This window comes from Aegilops tauschii, chromosome 5 (genome assembly GCF_002575655.3).
Source record: "Aegilops tauschii subsp. strangulata cultivar AL8/78 chromosome 5, Aet v6.0, whole genome shotgun sequence".
NCBI classification, from domain to species: domain Eukaryota; kingdom Viridiplantae; phylum Streptophyta; class Magnoliopsida; order Poales; family Poaceae; genus Aegilops; species Aegilops tauschii.
The window spans coordinates 62347177-62374078 of NC_053039.3; the positions used below are offsets into that span (position 1 = coordinate 62347177).

At 46.5% G+C, this 26902-nt stretch overlaps 3 protein-coding genes and 2 pseudogenes across 3 annotated transcripts; 3 read left to right on the forward strand and 2 right to left on the reverse strand.

The window, feature by feature from the left end:
* Positions 1-228: 228 nt before the first annotated feature.
* LOC109738713 (F-box/FBD/LRR-repeat protein At1g13570-like) lies at positions 229-3705 on the forward strand (annotated as a pseudogene).
* Positions 3706-5442: 1737 nt separating this feature from the next.
* On the forward strand, positions 5443-7423 carry LOC141022320 (uncharacterized). The gene is made up of 2 exons (XM_073498604.1): positions 5443-5899; positions 6185-7423. Exons 1-2 carry the CDS (start codon positions 5652-5654, stop codon positions 7419-7421), a joined length of 1485 nt encoding a protein of 494 aa, XP_073354705.1. The 5' UTR covers positions 5443-5651; the 3' UTR covers positions 7422-7423.
* Positions 7424-10726: 3303 nt separating this feature from the next.
* On the reverse strand, positions 10727-11170 carry LOC109738887 (uncharacterized). The gene has a single exon (XM_020297989.2). It carries the CDS (start codon positions 11168-11170, stop codon positions 10727-10729), a length of 444 nt encoding a protein of 147 aa, XP_020153578.1.
* Positions 11171-17280: 6110 nt separating this feature from the next.
* Positions 17281-20271, forward strand: LOC109738883 (F-box/LRR-repeat protein At3g26922-like; annotated as a pseudogene).
* Positions 20272-25250: 4979 nt separating this feature from the next.
* LOC109738758 (histone H2B.2) lies at positions 25251-26023 on the reverse strand. Its single transcript, XM_020297858.3, has one exon. The coding sequence runs from the start codon at positions 25936-25938 to the stop codon at positions 25459-25461; it is 480 nt and encodes a 159-aa protein (XP_020153447.1). The 5' UTR covers positions 25939-26023; the 3' UTR covers positions 25251-25458.
* Positions 26024-26902: the final 879 nt, after the last annotated feature.

A 26902-nucleotide genomic window follows, 5' to 3' on the forward strand; every position in this document is an offset into this window, starting at 1 on the left:
AGTACAGTAATCATCAAAAACCTTGTTCTATTTAATCCTATTTGTACTTGCTCTTAATTAATATTGTACTCTAGTGATCAACTTACCATTACTCTAGGAATCTTCTCATGGGCCCGTGAGCAATCAGGTTCCGACATTTAGCCCACTCGGAAACACACCCCCACCGATGGAACCCTACAAAACCAACACCTGCCGCTGATCTCTCCCCACTCACTTTACTCACTCCACCCCAACCACCCGCAAAACCCTAGCTTCCCGCCGGCGCTGGCGATGGCCAGCCGGTTCTCCAACGTCGACCCGGTGACGGCGGCCGACATGCGGCGCCAAGGCCTCGACCCGCACGAGCTGGACCGGAGCACGGAGCAGCTCATGTCGCTCATCCACGGCAGCCTCCCAGACCCGCCCGTCTCCACCACCGCTCGCCTCACCGCCCTCCACGCGCGCCCCTCCGACGGCGTGGACCGCATCAGCCGCCTCTCCGACACGCTCCTCCGCACATCGTCTCCCGCCTCCCCGTCAAGGACGCCGCCCGAACCTCCGCGCTCGTCACGCGCTGGCGCGGGGTCTGGAGGTCGACGCCGCTCGTCCTCGTCGACACTCACCTGGTCTCCGGTGGCCGCACCCCTGGGCGCGCCAACACGCCGGACGTCACCGCGGCCGTCTCCCGCATACTCGCCGCGCACCAGGGGCCCTTCCGCTGCGTCCACCTCACCTGCAGCCGCATGGGCGCATACCAGGCTCAGCTCAAGCGCTGGCTCCGTCTCCTCGCCGCCAGGGGCGTCCAGGAGCTCGTCCTCGTGAACCGCCCGTGGCCACGCGAGGTGCGCCTGCCCAAGACGCTCTTCACCATCTCCACCCTCACCCGCCTCTACATCGGCGTATGGAAGTTCCCGGACGCGGCCGGCCTCCAAGACGCCTCCTTCCCTCACCTCCGGGAGCTCGGCATCTTCAGCGTCTCCGTGGAGGACGGGGACATTGACGCCGTCGTCACGAGGAGCCCCGCCCTCGAGATCCTCAACATCCAAGGGAGCATGAAGGGGGTGCGTCTCCGCCTCGTCAGCAACAGCCTCCGGTGCGTGCAGATACGCTCTTTCGCCATGGAGAGCATCGACGTGGTGAACGCCCCGCGTCTCGAGTGCCTCCTCGTGTCGGAGTGTCTCGACCCTGCCGGCGGATCGTGCACCAGAATCAAAATTGGCCATGTCCCCAAGCTGAAGTTACTGGGATACCTGGAGCCAGGAAAATTCGTGCTAGAGATCCAAGACACCGTCATCATGGTAATACACATTCAGCCTCCGAATGATCTTTCAACTTTGCTTGAATTTGCAAAAATTGCAGTTCAGTGTGCCATCATTCTTTCTGAATTTGGTCCATTTCAGGCTGGGATTAAGACAAATGCAAGCATGATGGTCACGAGCGTGAAGACCCTTAGTTTGAGGGTGCGCTTCGGAGTCTATGATGATGTCAAGATGGTGCCCGCCTTCCTCAAATGCTTCCCCAATGTTGAGGCGCTGCATATTACGGTACTAGCATTGCATTCTCATATTGGTGCTGCTGCGCAGCTGCGTTATCCATTACTTGCTGAAATGTTTAGTAATGTAAATAATTTGCAGTCTGAAAAATGTGATCAGCTCACTGGCAAGTTTGACCTCGAGTTCTGGGAAGAGGTTGGTCCCATTGTAAGTGTGTTCTTGCGCCTCAAAGTGATCACGTTTTGTGAGTACCGCGCGAAGCAAGATGAGCTTGCCTTCCTCCAGTACATCTTCTAGAATGCAATGGTGCTCAAGTATGCACATGTTCAGATGGTCAATCATAGATTCACTTCACTGTCCATTGATGAGATGATGTACACCATAAACCATATGCCTGATAATAAATGGGCCAGTAAATTCATCTTTGCTATCGGTGGGTCTCATGGTCCTGAAGGAGGTGAACCTTTGGCTTTTCAGCGAGGAGCAGACCTTTCCAATGACGATCCAGTTGCACCGGTTAAATTCATCACAAGGGGTTAGTTTTCTTTTGCAGTATCTACATGTGATGCACTGTTTTGGATTGTCAATACGTGTTATCTGAAGATTGGGCATGCCTCTAGCTTTTACTAACATGATTAGTTTGAATATATTGCTGTAGTAATTTGGTAGAGCTATTGTACAATATGACCATCTAGCAGCATATTTATTGCTTGCAGATTGCACCCGGTAATCCTGACTGCTCATCTATTTTTTTTATCCCGGTAGTGTTTCATTTTAGTTATTCCAGTATTGAAATGTGAATCTCCTAGTACAGCTATGAGAGCTAGGTTGATTTAGGCATGCATTTCAATGATGATTTGTATTTCAACCAACATTATGACTAGACATCCTTGACCAATTGTACTTTAAACACCAAGCCTTGACTTTCAGGAGGTTGCATGTTTCTCACTTTTGATTTTGCACAAAGATATGATGCATCATGCATGTTATTGAATCATATCGCTTTGCTCCTTGTCCTTGCATACTCATATTTTATTCGTGTTCCTTGTTATATTTAACCAACTTGCTTCATGTTTTTTTGTGCATACCCTGTCAATTAATTAAGATAAGAGCCCACACACAGCTGAACTCCTAGTGACGCTCTCAGCGCATTACCTCACATTTCAGACCACAATGGTGCCACTTTGCCACTACACTAGCTAAATTACTTGGCATTTCAGTGATGATTTATCTTTCGACATCCTTGACCAATTGTTTCCTTAAATACCAAGTGTCAATTTTCAGGAATTTAGAGGCTGTATGTTTCTCAGTTTGATTTTGCACAAAGCTATGGTGCATGTTGTTCAATTCTATTCACTTTGCTCCTTGTATGCTCATATTTCCTTCGTGTTGCACTATTCTTTACTGCCATATTCAAGCAACTTGGTGTATTTGCTTCATTTTTTATTTTAGTTTTGTGAGGAGTATTTGCTTCATGTTGTCTGCATACCTTGTCAATAAATGAAAGAGCCCACGCACAGCTGAACTCCTATTGACACCCTTAGTGCTATATAAAATGTTATGTAATGTACCTCACTTACTGGCAAATTCACAAATCGCCAAGACCTTAAGTGTGCATTTGAATAGAGCCTCAATTTCTTTGTAATGACTCGGTTCCTTCTGTTCTACTATGTTGCTGGACCACTTGTCTACTTCCTCATCCTAATCAGGCTGTCCTTTGTTATGCTTTCGTGCGGTATCAGATGCAGGCGCAGCGCCTCACACTCACCAGAAGAAGTCACAAGCTGGAAAGCGTCGCAACTGAGATCTTCGACAAGTGGAGTCATGGAGTGTGCACTGCAGGCTGTAGGCGTGCTTAATCTGGAGTACTAGCCTGACCTGGTTGCTTTGCATGGTTCTTGTGGTGATCGAGCTCTGAAAATGGTGTCAAGTTCCTACTCTTTTTTGCATGAGAGCAGTGTGCGCGTTGTGGACTTGTGGTATGTCGTCTGTGTGTGTATGGAGCTGTGTAGTCTATGGCCAGAGATCATTTCCAGTAACTGAATGTAGTTGGCAATTTTAGGCACTGCAGTGATCGAGTCAACTGCATTATGAACTACCTGTATGCCGGAGCTCATCTAGTTCTAGTTCAGCATGGCCTGAGCTCATTCTCTGGTACCTAAAAAGGCATGTCGAATTTGGCAACTATTAGGCAGAACTAACGAATCGTTGGACTATGAAACAAGTTTAGTTATACTGTGATGAATTACTTGTACCTTGCGAAGAAAATGCTGAAGGAGGCATCCTAGAAAGCTAACATTGATAGGCCACTTGATAGTTAAAGACAGAACATCTGAAGTTACTGGAAATCTTATCTGGCTGAAGTTCGCAGGGAAAGCATGGCATTCGAACGTTTTTACTGACAATTTTAGTTGTATCGGGGGTGACAATTTCTTCAGAATAACATGACATTTCTGGTTCAAAAAATGCCATGTTATTCTGAAGAAACTGTCGTCCCTTGACAACTAAAACTGCCATCAAAATATTCGCAAATGTCACCCCCTCCCAGCGAACGTCAGCCAGATAAGAGGGTCCAAAGTTATACTTATCAACTAAAAAACTGTACACACAAAGTAAATGCATGTAAGTCTTTTGGAATTTTGAGATATTGTGTACTATCTGCAGGGGCAGAGCCAGGATTCAGACATGGGGGAGGGGAGGGGAGGAGATGATGATGGTGAAGGCAAAAAAAATGCATCACAAAACTACCCATCAAAAAAAATTATAACTTAGCTCTTACTCTTCAGTTGGTTTTGTGGCATGGCAGCCGTCATCGTGCCACCCTAACTCACTCTTGAAAATTGTGTTTGCTTCCTTAATATATAGACACATAGGTCTTTGTGTTTGCTTCTACCTTAATATATAGACACGCAGATCTTTTCTACTCCCTCCTTCCCATAATATAAGAGCATTTTTTACACTAGTGTAGTGTCAAAAATGCCCTTATATTATGAGTCGGAGGAAGTAATATATAGGCACACGGATCTCACGTGTGTTCTCGAGAACAAAAACTACACAATAGTTTTGTATCCAAATATCATTCATATATCACTTTGTCAGACATACACTTATTTTACAGGTGGGGCAATGTCTAGCTACAGCTAATAAAGCGAGAAATCTGAAATTAATTTTATCAGCATTCGAGCAACTCTCAGGTCTTAAGATCAATTTTCATAAAAGTGAATTGTTTTGCTTTGGCGAGGCCCAAGACGAGGCTCACCTGTACGCCGAACTGTTCGGATGTGGGTTGGGCCAGTTTCTGATCACATATTTGGGGATACCGATACATTATCGGAGACTCACAAATGTTGAATAGAAACACGTCGAGGAGAGGCTGCAAAAAAGACTTATCAGTTGGAAAGGTAAGCTGCTGTCTCTAGGAGGAAGATTGGTCCTAATAAATTCGGTACTAAGTAATATGGTACTATATATGATCTCCTTCTTCCAGTTGCCAAAAGGAGTTTTACTTAGATTGGATTATTTCCGATCAAGATTCTTTTGGCAAGGAGATAGCAAGAAAAAGAAATATCGATTGGCTAAATGGAGTGTGGTTTGCCGTCCCAAAGACCAAGGCGGGTTGGGCATTCATGACCTTGAGCTTAAGAATAGGTCCCTACTCGGTAAATGGTTGTTTAAATTACTAACGGAAGATGGTGTATGGCAAACCCTCCTCAGACGGAAATATGTGGGCTCCAAGGCAGTATCCCAAGTATATTGGAAGCCTGGGGATTCTCACTTTTGGGCGGGTCTAATGGCTAGGAAGAAATATTTCTTTTGCTATGGATCTTTCTCGATTAAGGATGGCTCGGAAATTAGATGAGTCAATTGCAAAAAACCACCACATTTGTGGCTAGGTTTGCAGGAAACTACCAAGTCGTTAATCTGTTGCAAAAAACACCGTAAAATCTCTTAACCCGTTGCAAAAAGCACTGAACAGCCGTTTAGCCTCGTTGGATCTCTTTTCCGACAGGTGGGCCGCGAAAACGCTGACGTGGCGTGCGGACAGGCAAACGGCGCCGTTAGGAAGAAAACGGTCAAGACGCCGCGCCGGTCGGTCTGGTTCAGACAGTCCCCCCCGCGCCCCTGTCCTGTCTCTCGCCCCGCTCCCCTCTCCTCTCTCGCCCCTGCTTGCCGCCGGTGATGGCCACCTGGCGTGGCAGTGATGATGGCGGTGGCGGTGGTGCTGGCGATGCATCTGGTGGCAGTGGTGCTCCTGCAGATCCAACAGAGGTTTGTGGCAGTTCAAACCCATCTCAGGCTCCGCCTCTTCCACAGCCGCCGTCGCCGTCTTACTGTGTTGAGTACGCGGCGGCGAGGGCATTCGCCAAGGCCGTGAAGGAAGATCCAGAGGGGAGCCATCACTACGCATCCTCCTTCGGCGGTGTCTCGTAAGTTTTCTCTTTCCATACCCCGATTTGGTTTCTAGGGTTCTAAGTGTATGTAGTAGGCACCGTCGCCATTATTGTTGTTGTAGGTTGTTTATGTGGTCAGACATGTAAGTGAAGTGTTTATGTAGTTCTAGGGTTCTAAGTGTATGTAGTAGGCACCTAAACATTAACTGAATTTTTAACTGAATTTTGAACTGAAACTGTATTTTTAACTGAACTTTTAACTGAACTTTTAACTGAATTTTTAACTGAACTTTTAACTGAATTGCTTTACTTGAACTGTAGATTGAATGATGAAGTGTGGGAAGTCAGATTCCATTTCCATGACAGAGATAATCTTGAAAGAAGCCTAAATGTGGATGATATCACATTTTACAATCTGATTGCACTAATAGAGCTTGAAGGATATGGGATGACAGACTTTATGTATTATGTCAGAGATCCAGGTGTTGGGGTTTCAGGTATGGAAGAACTGACAGATGATGATAAGGTGGAGGAAATGTTGGATGACCTAGTTATCAAAGGTCAGAAGGTGGTGAACATAACAGTCATCAGAAGTGATGCTCTAAGACCTAGTGATTTGAACATTGGACCAGTTTGTGAGGAGCAGGTTCCATTATCTGAAATAGGTGTGCCAGTGGTGTATGAGATAGATACAGCAGGAGTACTGTTTCCTAGCCCAACAAAGCCACAACAAGTGCCAGTGCAGGTCATTAACACACAGGAGAGTACATTTTTTAAGCAGAAGTGTGCACCAGTAGCAGAATTTGCAATGGAGCAAGACCAAGATCAAGAGCAAATTGAGCAACTGATGGAGCAGAAGAGGAATGAAGAGATTGAGAAGTTCAGGAAAAAGGGGAAAGAAAAAGAGAAATACAAGGCAGCTAAAAGAAAACTTCCAGAGCTAATGGCTGAAGATTTCACTGATAGTGACAGTGACACAGATTTACTAGCAGATGAGGATATAATTGCTAGGCTTGAGGCAATGAAGAAGCATAGAGATGATCCACTTCATCATATTGAAGGGGACACTAATGTGGATGAGCCATATGAAGCAGATGAGGAGGAGGAGGAGGAGGAGAAGGCACCAGAGGAGGAGGAGGAAGGGAGCAGCATAGGAGGAAGTAAAAGAAAGGGGCCAACTACAAGATCTCATTCTAGTTTAGATGTGATTATTGAGGAAGATTGGTTTCCTTCATCTGATGAGGAGAGCAACCCTGGTGACCTAAGTGAGGAGGACAATGATGGGGCTCAAATACCATGTGTGAAGCTTCCAGCTGATAGGAAGAGCAGGGCTAAAAAGAGGAAGCCTAGAGTTTGGTATGATGAGCAAAGGGAGAACCCAGAAGAGCAATTTATGAAGAAGCTTTGTTTCCTAGATGTGACCCAGTTCAGGAGGGCACTTCTTAATTTTCACATCTCACAAAATAGGAACCATGCCTTCCACAGGAACTGTCCAGACAGGATTATAGCTGTCTGCAAATTTGAGAACTGTCCATTTTCATTGCAGCTTCTCAGATAGCACATGAGAAGACATTCTGTATAAAGAAACTGAACTTGCACCACAGCTGCCCAGTAGTAGGAGAGAGCACAAAAGTTACTGCTAAGTGGTTGGCACATGAATGTGAGCAACAGTTGAGGACAGATCCCAAAACACCTGTCCAGACTATAATTTCAAACTTGAAGCAAAAGCATGGAATAGAGGTATCTATACATATGGCCTATAGGGCAAGAAAGCTAGCTAAAAATGTAGTCCTAGGAGATCAGAAGGCACAATATCATAGGATAAGGGATTACCTATATGCTGTGCTAGAAACCAATCCAGGAAGTAGATGCATTGTCACAACAAAGCACCTGAAACTACATCCAAGCAAAAACCCAAGATTCCATGGCTTGTTCATCTGCCTCAATGCTTGCAAAGAGGGTTTCCTTAATGGTTGCAGACCATTCATAGGTATGTGCACACCTACTAATTAACTAGTGACTCTACATTTATATGTGCAGACCCACTAATTTGTTGGTAATCTACTTGTGATCTTGTATGATAGGTGTTGATGGTTGCTTCATAAAGTTGACAATAGGGCAGCAAATCTTGGCTGCCACTGGAAGAGATGGAAACAATAACATATTTCCCATTGCTTTTGCAATAGTGGACAAGGAAAACACAGCAAGCTGGTCTTGGTTTCTTTCTCAATTAAAATATGCCATTGGTGGTGAGTCAGGCAAGTTTGGCTACTACACTATTATATCTGACAGGCAAAAGGTACTACTATCTCTACTCTAATCATTGCTTGCATTGCTTATTAATTGTCTTTGTTTATTAATTTCATACATGGCATTGTTGTAGTATTCTCAAACTGTAGTTCATTCAAACAGGGCCTTCTTACAGCCATAAACAATGTATTCCCCAATTGCAAACAAAGATTCTGCCTTAGACATATTTATCAGAACTTTCAAACTGCTGGTTTTAGAGGGGAAGAGTTGAAGAAATACATGTATCAGGCAAGTTATTCCTATACTGAGCATGGTTATGTAACTGCAATGGAAGGCATGAAAAAGGAGTGTGAGCCAGCTTGGAAATGGCTATCTAGGATACCAAAACATACATGGGCTAGGCATGCCATGGACAACAATTGCAAAACTGACTTGGTAGTGAACAATATAAGTGAAGTTTTTAACAAGATGATACTTGATGTCAGAGCCAAACCCATTAGAACTATGGTAGATGGGATCAGGACAAAGCTGTTAGTGAAGTTCAATGCAAATAGGACAAAGACTGAGACTGCTAAGTGGCAGATATGCCCAACATATGCTGAGAAGCTAGAGGAAGCAAAACATCATTCTAGGTTTTGTCAGTCTATCAAAGCTGGACCTGATCTCTTCCAGGTGACAAGTGGAGAAAGCACATATGCAGTTAACTTGTTGCTACATACATGTGGTTGTAGGAAGTGGGACATGTGTGGAGTACCTTGCAATCATGGTGTTTCTGCAATCAACAAGGCAAAACTACAGCCAGAAGATTTTGTTCATGATTTCTTCAAGAAACCAATGTATAAGGCAGCTTATAGTCCAATAGTTTTCCCTGTGCCTGGGCCTGATTTGTGGCCAAAGACTAGAACCCCTGACATTGAACCACCAGTGTTCAAAGAAAAGCCAGGAAACAAAGAGACAAAGAGGAGAAAGAGCAAGTTTGAAAAGCCAGCTCCAAAGGATACATCTAGGATGGGAACTATCACTTGTAGCAATTGCAATAGGACTGGGCATAGATACACTAGTTGCAAGCAGGCTCTTAAACCATCCCTAGCTATGAGAATGAACCAGCACCAGGTAACTATTGTTGTAGGTTTTTGTACAATTTCACATACTAGTTTCTAACATTTGTATGCTATAATTTCAGGAAAACAAGAGAGATGATACACCCAGAACTGTATCTGCTCCTGCTCCCATGCCACCAAGGAGAAGTGCTCCTTCTGCTCCTGCTGCTGCTCAAACTGCAGCTCCAGCTCCAAGGGCTCCAAGGGTATCAAGGAGAGCTCCTTCTGCTCCTGCTTCAGCTCCCAGTGCACCAAGGAGAGCTCCTTCTGCTCCTGCTTCAGCTCCCAGTGCACCAAGGAGAGCTCCTTCTGCTCCTGCTACAGCTGCTGCTCCTCCTGCTACAAGGGCAACAAAGAAAGCTAAAACTACAAGGGCTGCAACTTCTACTGCTGGTGCTGGTCCAAGTTCTACTGCTGGTGCTGATCCAAGTTCCTCTACTGCTGCTGGGCCAAGAGGAAGAAACAAGTTCATCCCCCCAAGAGTTGCAGGTAGTGGAAGAGTGAGGAAGCCATCCTTTAAGATGTCTGAGTGGTTCAACTGTTCTCAAGGGAGCAGGTGAAGTTGTGTTAATTTGTGGTCAAAACTTGTGTTGCTTCTGGTTGTCATGAGTACTTTCATGTTCTAACATGTTCTAAACATCTTTATTCTGGTTGTCATGAGTACTTTCATGTAAGGTACCTAGTGGACTTGTTGGTCTGTGGTGAGCTGATGATGTTCAAGACATCTTTATTTTGGTTGAGTACTTTCTGGTTAGTTGTGGCTCCTAATTTTCTTATTGTTTGCTAATAAGTGTGATGACCTAATTTGATCATCTAGGGTGCCTCGGCATCGACGGCATCCACGATAACCTAATATGATCATCTAGGGTGCCTCGGCGTCGACGGCATCCACGATAACCTAATATGATCATCTAGGGTGCCTCGGCGTCGACGGCATCCACGATAACCTAATATGATCATCTAGGGTGCCTCGGCGTCGACGGCATCCACGATAACCTAATATGATCATCTAGGGTGCCTCAGCGTCGACGGCATCCACGATAACCTAATTTGATCATCTAGGGTGCCTCGGCGTCGACGGCATCCACGATAACCTAATTTGATCATCTAGGGTGCCTCGGCGTCGACGGCATCCACGATAACCTAATTTGATCGTCTAGGGTGCCTCGGCGTCGACGGCATCCAAGATAACCTAATTTGATCATCTAGGGTGCCTCGACGTCGACAGTATCCAACATATCCTCATTCCATCATTTAGGGTGCCATAGTTAACATCAATGACATAGTTAACATCATGACAGTATCCAACAACTCTAGTTAACATCATGACAGTATCCAACAACTCTAGTTAACAACATAGTTAACATCATGACACCATAGTTCAAAGCTTACAAGACATAGTTCAAGGCTACACCCTACTTCAAATACTACAAACTGCCACTAGTTCACACATTACAAGCCATAGTTCAATGCTTGAAACTTAAGATAATGACCCACATGGTCAGATTACAAATCACTCTTCATCGCAAATATCCTTGATGTCCTTCAGCTTTCTCTTGTTCTTGTCACTAGCTTTGACAAGATCAGCAATGTGAAACTCCAAATTCCTCCTCTCAGTGCTCAACTTTTCCTTCTCCTTCAAATGAGCAAACTTCAGATTCCTAATCACATTACCTTGGGCAACCTGAATGCTCTTCAACTGGTCAACCTTTTGCTTCAGTTCTTTGTTCTCAGCATCCATTGCACCCAGCTGTTCCTTCAAAGCTGAAATATTGTTGTCCAAAGGAGGAGTGATCTCCTCATGTTCACCTTGTTGGACTTCATTTTCCTTGGGAATATTGTCCTGGGTATCAAGTAGGTTGTTCACATCCTCAACAAGCTTCTCATAAGTCTCCTGTAGCTTGTTCTTCTGTGATGTGAGATTGTGGACAAGTGATGAATGTTCCAGACATGCCATCCTATTAGCACGCTGGCAATCCTCATACAAAAGCCATAGTTTGTGAAGAGCATTCTGCAGATGCTCTGGCCACTCCTCATCTACCCAATGAACAACACCGCAACTGCTTGCTTCCTGCAAAACAACAAGTACAAATGCATTTACTTCCTTTTTCACTTCACTTCTATTCTGGCCACTCCTCGTCTACCCAATGAAAAACACCACAACTGCTGGCAATTCTATTCAGTCTATTAGCAAACAACAAGTACAAGTACAAAACAACTATAGTATACTGCACATGCACAATTCAGCTCAACTCTGAATTTATATCTGAATTTTTAACAGCATACTACACTGAATTTACTTCATTTATACCTTAATTTTTAACAGCACAATACAATTCAGTTCAATTCATTTACTTCATTTATATCTATGAACAATGCACTATGATACTTTTTAACAGCACAATTTACTTCACTCAGTCACTATGGATACCTTAATTTTATATCTTTATACTTAATTTTTAATAGCACAATTTAATTCATTTACTTCATTTATATCACTGTGGTGTTGTTCATTTATATGTATGAACAATTCATTTACTTCACTCAGTCACTATGGTATGGTACATGACAGTACCTTTAACTAAACTACTAGGTGAACAGTGAACATGAACAATGAACAGTGAACATGAACAATGAACAGTGCATATGAACAATTTATAGTTTCTTCACAAAATGAGCAAACTACAGATTTTTGCTAGCACTCACATCAAGTCCACAGGCAATGAACCTCCTCCCAGTGCTAATCCCTTCGAAGCAAACATGCCTCTTCGCCGGCTGGCCATGCTCACACATCACCATCACCTCATCATCAACACCAGAGTAGTTCGGGTCCTCGATTGTAGCCGGGATCTACATCAACAAAAGAAATGCACAAAATCCATCTCACGGGTTCAAATCGAGCAGGAAAAACAAAATCCCCAAACCGAAACCCTTGCTCAAAGAACCCTAGCTACGAGTTCAAATCACTGACCTTGATAGGGGAGCCGCCTGAAGAGTACTCGTAGCCCGATTCCTCGCTGTCGTCGCTCCACGAAACCATGGCGGACGGCGGCCAGCTGGCTTCTCACCGACGGCGACCAGAGCCAGAGAGAGGAGGCAGAGGAGAGGGGCGAGAGAGAGAGAGGGCGCGGGGCATCTGTCTGGCGAGCACCGACAGGACCGACCGGCGCGGCGTCTTGACCATTTTCTTCCTAACGGCGCCGTTTGCCTGTCCGCACGCCACGTCAGCGTTTTCGCGGCCCACCTGTCGGAAAAGAGATCAAACGAGGCTAAACGGCTGTTCAGTGCTTTTTGCAACAGGTTAAGAGATTTTACGGTGTTTTTTGCAACAGATTAACGACTTGGTAGTTTCCTGCAAACCTAGCCACAAATGTGGTGGTTTCTTGCAATTGACTCAAATTAGATTCTGGGAGAATAAGTGGCTAGGAAATGCCACTCTCCGGGAACAATATCCGGCTCTATACAACATTATACGTCACTAGGGCGATACTATCGCCACGGTAATGGAATCATTTCCGCCAAATGTGACATTCAGAAGGGATTTATTTGGACCCAGACTACAATCGTGGAACATCCTGCTCCAGCGGTTGTCCACAGTGCAATTGTCACATGGGTCTGATGTATTCCGATGGAACCTACATGGGAATGGACAGTTCTTAGTAGAGTCTATGTATAGAGCGTTAATCCAGTCTGATGTGCCAGTTGATAATAACAAGAAGATCTGGAAGATGAAGATACCGCTTAAGAATAAAATCTTCGCATGGTATCTTCGTCGTGGAGTTATTCTTACTAAAGATAACCTTATTAAGAGGAATTGGCATGGAAGTCCGCAATGTGTCTTTTGTCACCATGATGAGACAATAAAACATTTATTCTTTCAATGCAAATTGGCTCGTTCTATATGGTCAGTCATCCAAATAGCTTCTGGCTTGTATCCTCCTTGTAGTGTTGCTAATGTGTTTGGCAACTGGCTACATGGGATTGATCACAGGTTTAGAACCCTTCTCAGAGTGGGAGCGCGTGCCGTTATTTGGTCGCTTTAGCTCTGTAGAAATGATAAGGTTTTTAACGATAAAAGTACTTCTCTTATGCAGGTTATCTACAGATGTACCGGGACTCTTCGTTTATGATCCTCTCTACAATGTGTGGAGAATCGAGACATGTTTATGGAGGTGTGTACACGATTGGAGGCTACGGCGAGGGATACTTTTACCCAACATGGGTGGCAGCATGATCTTAGGATTGGCCTCCCTCCGCTTTAGGCATTATATGGATACTGCATGTTTTTCTTGTATTTCGCCTTTTTTTAATGAGAGGATATTGTTTGGCTATGTGCATCTTAGCTATGCAGAGGCTGGGTGTAATGCTTAAATCTTTTAAGTAATAAAGCGCCCCTTTTCAAAAAATATAGGGCAATAATTTCACATACGCAGACGAAGTTGATAAGAAAACTACTTTGAGATATGACATGAAAAACCTTGCTACAAAAAAGGGAATAAGGAAATTTAAAATATACAAATAAGAACGATCATTGTATAACCAAATGATTGGCATTTAGGCCTTCTTTGGTTTGTAGGAATTTCATAGGATTTCTATAGGATGGGATTTGCAAAGGAAAATTTTCTTTGAAGCTCTTTGGTTTGTAGGAATGGATTCCTATTCCTATGTAGGATAGGAATCAATCATTCGCATTTTGGAGGAAAAAAACATTAGCTAAGACTCAATGGAAAAATTCCTATCCTATGCATCAAATGACATCTCCTTTTCTATAGGAATTGAGATGCATGTCATCTCACTTCCTATGATTTTCCTATTCCTGTAATATTTCTATCCTATGAACCAAAGGAGGCCTTAGCTTGCATTTATATAGGTTTGAATGACAAATCATCACTGGTTGTATTGTGAAATTCTGTTGTTGTATTAGGAAAAAATACCTAGAGAATCAATCCAGCACTTGCTCTTTCCCTCTTCTGCTGAGTTGAAAACTCAAAGTAGATCGGCTGGTCGTCGTTGGCTTGCGCGCGATTTCTAACGATTGTGGGTGCCCTTGGCCCTAGCGTTGCGATGCAACCCAAAATGTTAAATATCTGATGTATAACAATACAAGATGAGAATTGAGAGAGATTAGCAGATAGTGTCATGTATTAACCTTGGCTAGTGCGTGGGCTGCAACCTGAAGAATTGGCAAGTGAATCAGCATGTGTTGCCATGTGAACTAAATTCACATGCCAAGGGGTAACAATCATCAATGATGGCTGCTGCATTGCCTGCATACTGACTGTCCTTGAACTCTAAGTACCTTTTCTAAACACATTGCATTGTACATGGTGTAATCTGCACGCACATGTCTTTTTTTAGAGATTTGCACGCACATGCTAATCATGGATATAGTGCCCAGCCCTTAGGGGAGGCTAATCTGGACTTCCCAAGGACCTGAAAATGACTCACTAGTGGGCTTTTACATGGGCATGTTTTCCTTTACTTTTTTCCTGTTTCTTTTTTTTTGTAAATGCACATTTTATTCAAATTTCATGAACTTTTTTCAAATTAACGATTTTTCAAAATTGATGTTTTTTCAAATTCAATGATCTTTTCAAAATCAATAAACTTTTTTTCCGAATTTGATGGTTTTTCTCAATTTGGGGAACTTTTTCAAATTGACTTTTCTTTTCAAATCCGTGAACTTTTTTTAAGTTTGTAAACTTTTTTTCAAAATGTGTGAACATTCTTTAATTCACTTTTTTTGTGGTTTTAAATTTTTACATTTTTTTCGTATTTTTAACGTCAACTGGTCAATCACGACCAGTCAAAATGTGATGGAGCAACCAAGGGGAAAACCGGTCAAGCGACCGATCGCTCGCCTTCTACATGGGCCGGCCCACATGCAGGGGTGTGTGACTGCTGGTTCCTCCAAGTGGCGCTTAACTTAAGGCAGCACATAGGAGCTCCCGGGGGCCAAGTACTTATTTACGTGCATCGTATCTCTAATTAGCTATGCCATGCTCAGTGCCTGGTTGATCAATAGGGGTCGGGGGCTAGGCCTCTGCTCGCCCCCATGTCTCCACCACTGGCTATCTGCCTCGGCGATTTCTCCTCTGGTGAGAATAATGTGGCTTCTCAACATATCTGAATGACACTGTTACCATAAATTAGTTATTTGGTGCTTCCTCCCTTACTGTTGACGGACGACTCAAGAACAAGCTTGAATTCATGGCTCATTTTTTATATACATGTAGTTCAAAACGAATATTATTCGATAAGTGGCTAGAAATGCAATTCTTTTTTAAAATTAGCAAATGGTTCAAAAAAAGGTTAAAATCCGGATTGCTAACATAGTTTAATACGTTCCATGTGGGAAAATTAGGGATGTTTTAGAAAAAAACATTGTCATATTTAATCCTTTGAGTGCATTTCTAGTCATTTAACTGATATATTTAAAGATTAAACTATAAGTGCATCAAAAGTTGGCAACATTAGGTTCAATAATCCTATTTGTATTCTTAAGTGCATGTTTAGGCCTTATCCAAAAAAGATAAGGGATTCAAAACACGGTGTCAGGGCTTGGCCCCAAAGATGGAGATTATTAAAAAAATTTAATTCCAAAAAATAACCAATTTCTAAAAAAATATGAAACTTGGCATTGTGTCATCATATGGTCCCTAAAGAATATGGTAAAAAAATTGTAAGATTTTGCAAAATTTATGACGTACGTTGTGTGAAAATTGAACCATCTTCGGGGATGAAATGTGATTTTGAGAAGGAACGAGTTGACTTTGAAGGTGAAGTCTGACAGAGCTAAATCCGACACATCTCGGGTAGGGGTCGCGAACTAAGGGTCTGGAGACAATGATAATAAGGACACAAATTTTTACACAGGTTCAGACTCTCCGGAGAGATAACACGGTACGCCCTGCTTGTGTTTCCTTTGAATAGCGTACAAAGTATAAATGATCTATCTCAAGATCGTTATTTTGTCGTATACGAGCCCTGCCCCTCATTTTATATAGGTATCGAGAGGGCCTAGTCGGTTACTTACAAAGAGAACATGTTCTAAAACAACACCCCATGCTTAGGTTAGTTAATTATTAATATATGTATTTGTATAGTCAGCAACTGGCTATGCTATTAGTCATGCTTAGGTTAGTTAACAAATATTTATACTGCACCGCCATGTACTCCTTGGAATTAAGCATGCATCCATGATTACTAGAAGTTAATCTCCTTCTTAAGAGGTTGTCTTTCCTACTCTTTAAGAAAAGTCTCCTTCCTCCTTTCGTCGGCGCCGCCGCTGATCCGCCCCACCTCTGATGGCCTTTGGGTCGTGGAGACGGCGCAATTTAAACCAAACTTCTGCGAGTTCGTTCATATTTAAAATATTTTAAAAAAAAAACCGCTACTACTCTGCTCCTCGCCGTCTCCCTCGCCGCTCCTCGCCGCCCGCCGCCCTTGCAGTTCTACATGCCGAGGAAGCTGTAGAACCGCGTGTAGTCGCCGCCGCCGCCGTCGTCGTCGTCGCCTCCGCCGCGGCCGCCGTCCCTGCTGCAGCCCTCCCCCGGTTGGCGCAGCGGGTTGGACGGTCCGGCGGCGTCCTCGTCGTCGTCGTTGTCGAGGACGCGCGTCGTCACGCCTTCACTGCGCCGCCCGTGAGGCATCAATGGCGGAGGCTGACCGGCGCGGCAGCACGCGGCAGCTTTGGCATTGATTCGCCGCGAGAAACAAGGCGATGAGGACGACGAAGCGGCGAGAAGCGAGACGAGTCGCTGGCAAGGAGGGCACGCGGCTCTTTCGCGCCAAAAACAATTCGCCCGGCGCCCCAAGCGCCCCCAGCACGTCGGGGTCGGGTTGGGTCCGCCGGCACCAATTTTGGCCCGAGCCGGCGAAAATTGGGCCCTTGGGACGCGACTGGACCGATTTTTTTACGCCGGCGGCTGAAAAGTCGCCTGGGGGGTCTAGTTGGGGACGCAGCTGGAGATGCTCTTAGCACTAGTATAACTGGGATCTTCTGATGGGCCCGCGAGCAACCACGTTCCGACATGTTGCCACTCACTTTACTCATTCCAGATTCCACTCCAACCACCCGCAAAACCCTAGCTAGCCACGCCCGTGCTCCCCTGACCACCTCCCGCCGGCGCCGGCGATGGCCAGCCGGTTCTCCAACGTCGACCCGGTGACGGCGGCCGACATGCGGCGCCAAGGCCTCGACCCGCACGAGCTGGACCGGAGCACGGAGCAGCTCATGTCGCTCATCCACAGCAACCTCCCGGACCCGCCGGTCTCCACCACCGCCCGCCTCACCGCCTTCCGCGCGCGCCCCTCCGACGGCGTGGACCGCATCAGCCGCCTCTCCGACGCGCTCCTCCGCGACATCGTCTCCCGCCTCCCCGTCAAGGACGCCGCCCGCACCGCCGCGCTCGCCGCGCGCTGGCGCGGGGTATGGCGCTCGACGCCGCTCGTCCTCGTCGACACCCACCTGGTCTCCTCCGCGCGCGCCAGCACGCCGGACGTCATCGCGGCCGTCTCCCGCGTCCTCGCCGCGCACCAGGAGCCCTTCCGCTGCGTCCACCTCACCTGGAGCCGCATGGGCGCGTACCAGGCCCAGCTCAAGCGCTGGCTCCGTCTCCTCGCCGCCAGGGGCGTCCAGGAGCTCGTCCTCGTCAACCGCCCGTGGCTCCGCGAGGTGCCCCTCCCCAAAACGCTCTTCACCATCTCCACCCTCACCCGCCTCTACATCGGAGTCTGGAAGTTCCCGGACGCGGCTGGCCTCCAAGGCGCCTCCTTTCCCCACCTCCGGGAGCTCGGCATCTGCAGCGTCGCCATGAAGGACGGGGACATCGACGCCGTCGTCGCCAGGAACCCCGCCCTGGAGATCCTCAACATCCAAGGGAGCATGAAGGGGGTGCATCTCCGCCTCGTCAGCCACAGCCTCCGTTGCGTGCAGATCTGCTCTTTCGTCATGGAGAGCGTCAGCGTGTTGAACGCCCCGCGTCTGGAGCGTCTCATCCTGTCAGAGTGTCTCAACCCTGCCGGCGGATCGTGCATCAGAGTAAAGATTGGCAACGTCCCCAAGCTGAAAGTATTCGGGTTCCTGGAGCCAGGAAAATACGTGCTGGAGATCCAAGACACCGTCATCATGGTAATACGCATCCATCCTCCGAATGACCATTCAGCTTTGTTCAATTTGCGAACAAGTGCAGTTCAATGTGCCATCTTTTTTGCTGAATCCATCCATCCATCCAATTCACTGATTTCAGGCTGGGATTAAGACAAGTGCAAGCATGATGGTCACAAGCGTGAATGTCCTTAGTATGAAGGTGCGCTTCGGAGTCTACGACGATGTCAAGATGGTGCCCGCCTTCCTCAAATGCTTCCCCAATGTCGAGGCGCTGCATATTACGGTACTACTAGCATTGCATCCTCATACATACTCATCGTGCACGATCCATTAATTACCTGCCGATGAAATGTTCACGAAATCCCATCATTTGTTGCAGTCTGAAAAATGTGATCAACTCGCTGCCAAGTTCGACCTAAGTTCTGGGAAGAGGTTGGTCTCATCGTAAGTGTGCTCTTGCGGCTCAAGGTGATCACATTTCGTGAATATCGTGCCAGGCAAGATGAGCTTGCCTTCCTCCAGTACATCTTGCAGCATGCAATGGTGCTCAAGTATGCAGTGGTTCAGATGGTCAATCCAAAATTCACTTCACTGTCCGTAGATGAGATGGCCTACACCATAGACAATATGCAGCCTCCTCAAAATTAAAGGTGGGCCAGTTCAGTTGGTTTATTAACCATGGGGACTCATGATCCTGAAGGAGGTGAAACTTGGACTTTTCGAAAAGGAGCAGACCTCTCCGACGACGACCCTATTGCACCAGTTAAATTCATCATAAGGGGTTAGTGTTGTTTTGCAATATCTATAATTCTACACATGATCGATGCACAGTTTTTAGATTGTCAGTATGTTTTAGTATCTGAAGATTGTGCTAACATGATTATCGAATATATTGGTGAAGTAATTCAGTAGTGCTATTGTACAATATATATGACCATGTAGCAACATATTTATTGCTTGCAGATTGCATCCTGTAATCCTGATTTCTCATTAACGAAACTTAATTTAATTACCCTTGTACTGTTTCATTCTAGAGGTAATCCAGTATGAAATGTGAATCTTTGTGTATAGCTATGCGAGCTAGGTTGTTCAATTTAGATATGCATTTATTTAGCTTTCAACCTCATGACCACTAGACATCCTAGACCAATTGCTCCTTAGGCACAAGTCTCAACTTTCAGGTTGCATGCATGTTTCTCAATTTTGATTTTGCACAAAGTTATGATGCATGCATGTTGTTTCCACTTAGCCCTGCTGCACTAGCCAAAGTACTTACCTTGGTTAATTAGCCACTAAAATTACAGGCCATCACGTATACCATTTATGTAATGCGCCTCACTTACTGGCAAAATTCACACATTACCAACACCATAAGTTTGCATTTGGATAAACAGCCTCAATTTCTTCACCATGTCTCGGTTCCTTCCGTTCTGCTATGTTACTGGACCACTTGTCTACTTCCTCATCCTGATCAGGCTGTCTTTTGTTATGCCTTCATGCGGCATCAGTTGCAGGCCCGGCTACTCACCAGCAGAAGTCACGAGCTGCCAAGCGTCGCAACTGAGATCTTCGACACAAGGAGTTATGCATCGCCGGCGTGTTTAATCTGAAGAATTAGCCTACCTGGTTGCCTTCCATGGTTCTTGTAGTGATCGAGTGCTGAAAATGGTGTCAAGTTGCTACTCTGTTTTGCACGAGTCTGTGTGTGCAGGGAGCTGTGTGGTCTATGGCCAGAGATCATTCTCCAGTAACTGAAAAAGACAAGGTGTAGTTGGCAACTTTAGGCACTGTAGTGATCAAATTCTGCAATGGTGTCAACTCTAGTTGCTTCGTTTAATTATGATGAGCTACCTGTATACCGGAGCTCATTCTAGTTCTGGTTCAGTATGGCCGGAGCTCATTCTCTATTACTGTGCCTAAAAACGGCATGTGGAATTTGGCAACTACTCCCACTAGTGTCAAGAACGTTCTTATATTATGGGACGGAGGGAGTATTAGGCAGAAGTAACGAATCCTTGGACTAGAAACAATCAAAGCATCAATCATTTCTACACACGCAACATCAATCAAGCATCAATCATTCCTTAGCAATGCATCTTGTGCTAATTCAGGATACATGAACCGGTACCCTTGCGCCGCGTGACTCGAGGGCGAAAGCCTAGCGCCGTCGGGATCCTCCCTCGCCCTCGTCCCTCATCGCCGCCTGCAGTGGCGAAGCCAGGAGTTCAAACTTGTGATGTCAATTCAAAATTGTGATGTCAAGTAGTTGTATTGAGATTAGTTCTACATTATTTTTTGGAGGACTTCTATTGTTTTTGTCTTAATCCTGTGTAGTCAACTGACTACACAGAATACTCCTGGCACCGCCACTAGCCGCCTGAGGCTAGCGCCGGCCAAGGAAGGTGGCGGCGGAGCCGTGCTGCTCCGCCCTGGTGGAAGGAGTGGAGGGCCCCAAGATTATAGTTGTGAATAATTAAGAGTTGAGTTACCTCATTATGAGAGTGTGATATCTCAAGTCGGTGAAGGTCCTCAGGAGTGTTGGTACTACAACCACCACGCGACGGGTTCCTACAGTTCATCTCGGAGTTGAGGTAGCCCTCGGATTTTCAACAGTAGTGAGTTCCGGTTCCCTGACCAGCCAGTGGCAGGTGCTACCGCTATGGCCGGTCATTTTGCATCCTCTGCCATGGTAGCTGAAGAAGATGATTTGTACAGTTAAATTGTCCATTGTGCTTTTTCCGTGATGTACTTTCCTTGTTTGTGGCGATCTTGTATTGTCATCTGTAGGGCAGGGAAAGACCATGTACTTAATTTTACACTCATGTTCTGATTACTTAATTTTACACTCATCGCCAACTTGAAGTTCCTCCTCCTCTGCTTCCAACAAATGTCGGGCCTCACGATCAACTTCCATAAGAGCAAAGTGATGATCCTTGGCTACTCTCCTGAGGAGGCCCAGGCCATGGCCGACCGTCTGAACTGCCGGCTGGGCTCTTTCCCCACCACCTACCTGGGGATCCCCGTTAGTGACTAGACTGACCGTTGCCGACCTCCGCCCGGCGGTCACTAGGATGCAGCACCGGGTTGAACCGTGGAGGGGCAGGTGGCTTTCGAAGGCAGCCAGGGTAATCCTCATTAACTCCTCGTTGTCCAGCCTCTTGTGGCTCCTCGTGAGCTTCTATAGCTTACATGAGACCTTACATTAGGAGATTGCCAAATACCAGTCCTGGTTCTTCTGGGCTGGCGAGGGAGAGAAACAAAAATACCATATGGTGAGCTGCCCAGACATCTGAAAACCCAAGGACCAGGGTGGCCTTGGGATCCTGTCCTCCAGGCGCATGAACATTGCTCTCTTGACGCGCTGGCTCTGAAGGATCGCCAATGGGGAGGGGGGACTCTGGTTAACCCTCAATCGCAATAAATACCTTCGCGGTCAGCCCCTCGCCTTCTGCCAGCGCACCGGTGGATCCCAATTCTAGCAGGCGGTGATTCAACTCCTCCCTATCCTCCGAATTGGTACCTCCATCTCGGTGGGCTCAGGATCTGCGACGTTGTTTTGGTTCGACCGTTGATTGGGGACTCCCCCCTTGCCGCTCGTTTCCCGGAATTATTCTCCATCGCGGTTGACCCTAGGGTCTCCGTCGAGACGGCCCTTATTGACTTAGGGCGGCTCACCTTCCGTCGCCCCTTTGGCCCACTCGAGGTGGCCGCGTGGGATACCCTCCTCCAGTCCATCGCTCTCCAATTGTTAGATGTGGACAGCTTGCCCGACTCCGTGTCATGGCGTTTGGAGCCCTCGGGGCGTTTCTCCACGAAGTCCTTATATCCGGCCATTGCCCCTTCTCGACTCCTGAGCCGTTTAGCCTGATTTGGGACATCCGCCTACCGCTGAAGATCCGGATCTTCATGTGGCAGTGGATCCGTGGCCGCCTCCCTTCTGGGGTTGAGGTCCTCAAGCGCAATGGCCCGGGAGATGGGATGTGTCCCCTGTGTGGCACGGCGGAGGACGCCAACCACATCTTCTTCTCCTGCGTACGGCCCAATTCCTGTGGACCTGCGATACGGTCGGTGGTCATTGGTGTAACACCAACTTCCCGGACTTGCTGGCGGAATCCACGCCTCTGCCCCCCGCCACCGCCACATTAGGTGGTTGTGCGTTGGGGTTCTTGCCTGGACGCTTTGGACCATCCGCAATAAGCTTGACATCCAAAGAACGCCTCTTCGACGTGCGACTGGCGCGATCTTCAAACTGTGTGGTTACTTGCAGCTTTGGCAGTCACTTAGCCGCCCCCGGGATCGGGACGCCATCGACACCATCCTCGCCGACCTTCACGCGATGGCCTTCCGTGTGGCGCCTCCTCTCCCACCCCACCCCCGGAGCCCGACTAGGCCTGCGGCCTTCCTAAGGAGCTGGATCCTTGGCCCGCTCCTTGGGTTGTTGCATGTTGTGCCTTGTTTTTTTCTGTTTTCAGTGCTTGTTGAGATGTGCCCTCAGCATTAACCCTTTCAGTACTCTTTGTATGTGTTGACTCTTCGCGTGTGTGTGGTGTGAACCTGTGTATGGATGATTGGCTCGGGCGGTTTGCTTTATATATAAAGCGGGGCGAAAGCCTTTTTCGGTATAATGAAGATCATGGCTTTCACTTAGATGAAGAAAACTACGGAAAAAGAAATGCAAATCTTCGATGTCCTGCTGTCTCTAGGTGCAAATGTCAATAGGAGGCATGCTATTATCCGAATACAAATCTTTATTGTGTACTTGCGCTTAATTTCTTTGATGATGCCAACTGTAAGACATCGAAAGATCATTTACTTATCTTTACGTTCTTGTTCTGATATAATGAAGATCGACCCCACAAAAAAAGAAAAGGATATAATAAAGACCGTATCTTCCACCTAGATGAAGAAAAAAGACATCGCCTGTCTCAACTAAGGAAAAAGAAATACAAACTTTGATATCCAAGTATTGGCATGTACTACTGTAGTACGTTTGCTGCTCTACGGGCTGTGCCGAACTGCTGGTTGGTTCACTTGGTTGAGAAAGGTCACACATTCAGTACCTGGATGTCAATACAGGGTATTAGTACATGGAAGGTATGGTATGATAAACGATCAGCAATGTACCTTCAAAACCATGCCTGCGCAGCCTCGATATATCTCCTACATACAGAAGTACGCAGCAGTTTTGTAAGAATGAAACCAATGCCCCCACAGATGAAATAAATCCAACACTTAATAATCTGCGCTGCTACAAAACACATGTGCCGAGATTCAGGTCGCCGCAGCTACCATAAATCCAACAATTAATTTATTGCATCGGGTAAGTGGTATCTTCTGATATTAGTTAGAATGTTGGTAATACTTTGGTGTAACGGGTGCTAGGTTTTTGTTTTGTTCCTTGTGGAAAAATAGGCATCATAGTAGCCTCTATGATGCACTGTCTCAATTTTTGGATTCTCCTGAAAAAAGAACTGAATTATTCATGTAGATGTCGATTAGTTATTTATTCTCAGGCTAAGTTGGCTAGCATTGAAATATTGCTAGGAGACATAAAGGTCACAGGAGAAGAGTTGTTGTTTGGATTTTTAAACCGGTATGAATCTTAATTTGATACCTGAAATCTATAGAAATGAAACATTTGTTTTATTTTAGTAACCGATGCTTTTGGCCTTTATAATGAGAGCTCTTGTTCTTGATAAGTAGGTGCGGAGTAGCAGAGGCACTTGATATATGTATTTTTCTTACTATAGTTGATCAGCGTGTGTGTTCTTTACAACCTAAATGTTTAAGGTGCTGAGTTACAACTTACATCAGTGATAATTAATTATACAGGGACTTCTGTGGGGATTTCAGAAAAATTATGTACCTGTGGTGAAGAAAAGGCATGTTCAACCGGACAAGGATGGAGCACTCTGCTCAAAACATTGAGGATGCTGTAGCTGCCAGCAGATTTGCCTACCTAGAAGCTCCATGTTTTTCCTTTGTTATCTTTTTGGAAGGTGGGTTCTGAAATAAGTACTTTGATATTGAGGTGATCTGTCCCTAAACTTGCATAATGGTTATGGGAGCTTGCTAAATTGCCACAGATGAACTTAGACTGTTCTTCAGCACACGGCAAATGGCAGAGAACACGAGCCTGGCTTTCTTCTTGATGGTTTCAGGATAGCCTCCATATGCCTACGCCCTACGGGTATAAATATCAGACCACCAAATCAAGAAAGTACTTGAAAGGAAAAAATGAAGCACTCACCAGCCAGTTGTGAAGTTAAACGATCTCTGAATTGCTGCAATATCTGAAGAAGATACAGCCTGAAGACCATCCATAGCTTCCATGGATACACCAAATGTGCAAGTCTCTAGCACATCATCTTGTTTAAGGAACAGCTTCCAGCAAGAAATGGACAACTAGTCTAATTTTCTCACGCGTAACAATTTTCAGAGTAACACCATGAATAGGATCAGGACCAAGCTGCTCCAGCCTCACCAATTGACTGATACTTGTGGACAAAGCAAACTACTACCAAAACAATAACCATACATGGCAAGGCACCCCATTGGAATGCTCTTATTTAACGATAATCACAGCAGGAAATAAGCCCGGGCGATTGGACATAACTCGCCTAATGCAAAACATCAGGATTGTGGAAACTTATATTGCTACATAAGCGCAATCACGTGGCAGAGATTAGTAACTTCTAGTACAAATCAAATCACAGAAGCAATCACTAACAAAGTAACAATAGTAGTACAACTACTTGCAGATAACCAGAGTCAAGCTCTGCGTGCTCAGTTAAACCCAACACGTTCAACAATACAGTTGGTTCTGTGCCTAACGCATAAATGTAACTTACTGTGAGCGCATCATCAACCTAAAAACTTACATTACAAAAAGCACAATCGTGTGGCAGAGATGGTAATCAGAAGCTGCTGAAATGAACTACTGCTTTTGATATATCAGTTTGCCAAAAGAGGCAACAGAGCATTGGCAGTCATCCATCAATCAATTCCCCATCCAGCAATAAGAGCACTTGAGAGTTCCAGATAACCAGAGTCGGCAAGCACCAACTAAAGCAACAGAACCAGCTACAGTCGCTACTAGATAGATAGATAGATACAAGCAATGCAGATGCAATCTAGGAGGAGGTGAACTTGGTGACGGCCTTGGTGCCCTCGGAGACGGCGTGCTTGGCGAGCTCCCCGGGGAGGACGAGGCGGACGGAGGTCTGGATCTCCCGGGAGGTGATGGTGGGCTTCTTGTTGTAGCGGGCGAGCTTGGCGGCCTCGGCGGCGAGCTTCTCGAAGATGTCGTTGATGAAGGAGTTCATGATGGACATGGCCTTGGAAGAGATGCCGATGTCGGGGTGCACCTGCTTCAGCACCTTGAAGATGTAGATCTTGTACGTCTCCACGCCCTTCTTCGCCTTGCTGCCCTTCTTCCGGCCCCTCGTCTTCGCCTCGCCGCCGGCCTCCTTGGACGCCGTCTTGCCCGCCGGCAGCCGCTTCTCGGCCTTGGGCTTCTTCGCCGCCGGGGCCTTCTCGGCGGCCTTCTCCGTCACCGGCTCCTCCTCCGCGGGCTTCTTCGCCGCCGGCTTCTTCTCCGCCTTGGGGGCCATCGCCGGTTCGGGAGAGTGGGGGATTTGCGGGTGCGGTGTGGGTGCTGGAAGAAGGTGGGGGATTTGGGGCGAGATGAGAGGAGAGGATGGGCGGGGCTGCTGGGTTTATAGGGAGGGGGAGGTGGGCGCTGATTGGTCCAGGGGTGGTTGCCCCGGATCGGTGAGGTGGAGGCGTAGGATGCGTTCGGCGATGTTTGGTGCGGACGGGCGGGATGCGTTTCGGAGCGGATCGCTGGGTTATTTTTTTCAGGGCAAAAATGATCTTGGCGGGAACGGAAAGGCCGGAACCGCGGGTCGATTTACGGAGCGGAAGCGCGCGACCGCGAGAATGGTTTTGGAATTCGCAGTAATCCTACACGCCACCAGCATTATAGAGCACCTAAGCCATGATGGCCTTCAGAACAAATCATTAGAACACCTACAACTGGACGCACCATATGCTATCCAAACGCTCCAACGGTTGCTGGGTCACTGTCCAAACAAAAGAAAAAAAGACCACCCACGGCCTTCTCAAACAAAGCCCGAATATCTTGGATTGTCCGGCAAACCTCATACCTAGTTCATATATGAGACGGATTTGGGAAGATCCAGACGCGCCTAGACACCGTCGTCACGTCAGACCAGACCACTACGGCTCGTGCCGTCCTCACCCTAGTCCCCGCAAAAACCCGAAGCCAGACACCAAACCCTAGTCAACCGTACTTTCTCAGCCTTTCCGCTCCACTTTCATCTCCTCACCTTCCTTTCTCCGCCCTATCCCTCGTTTCATCGACTGAGAGAAGCTCGTTGCGGGCCATCGAGCTCATCGACGGTGAACATCTAGGAGCTAGCACTCCGTGTTGTACTCCGTCGCTCACGGATAGTCCAGGGCGGGAGCTCCTCGTCCACGGCGTCGTCGGCGACCCGGGTGGGCACTTTGCGGGCGTCCGCACACCACCCACACCCGCTTCTGACCACCCTGACC

Coding starts and splice junctions, on each gene's coding strand:
- LOC141022320 (XM_073498604.1), top strand. CDS start 5,652: ATGGCCACCTGGCGTGGCAGTGATGATGGCGGTGGCGGTGGTGCTGGC. Junction 5,900..6,184: donor TCCTCCTTCGGCGGTGTCTC/GTAAGTTTTCTC, acceptor CTTGAACTGTAG/ATTGAATGATGAAGTGTGGG.
- LOC109738887 (XM_020297989.2), bottom strand. CDS start 11,170: ATGGCATGTCTGGAACATTCATCACTTGTCCACAATCTCACATCACAG.
- LOC109738758 (XM_020297858.3), bottom strand. CDS start 25,938: ATGGCCCCCAAGGCGGAGAAGAAGCCGGCGGCGAAGAAGCCCGCGGAG.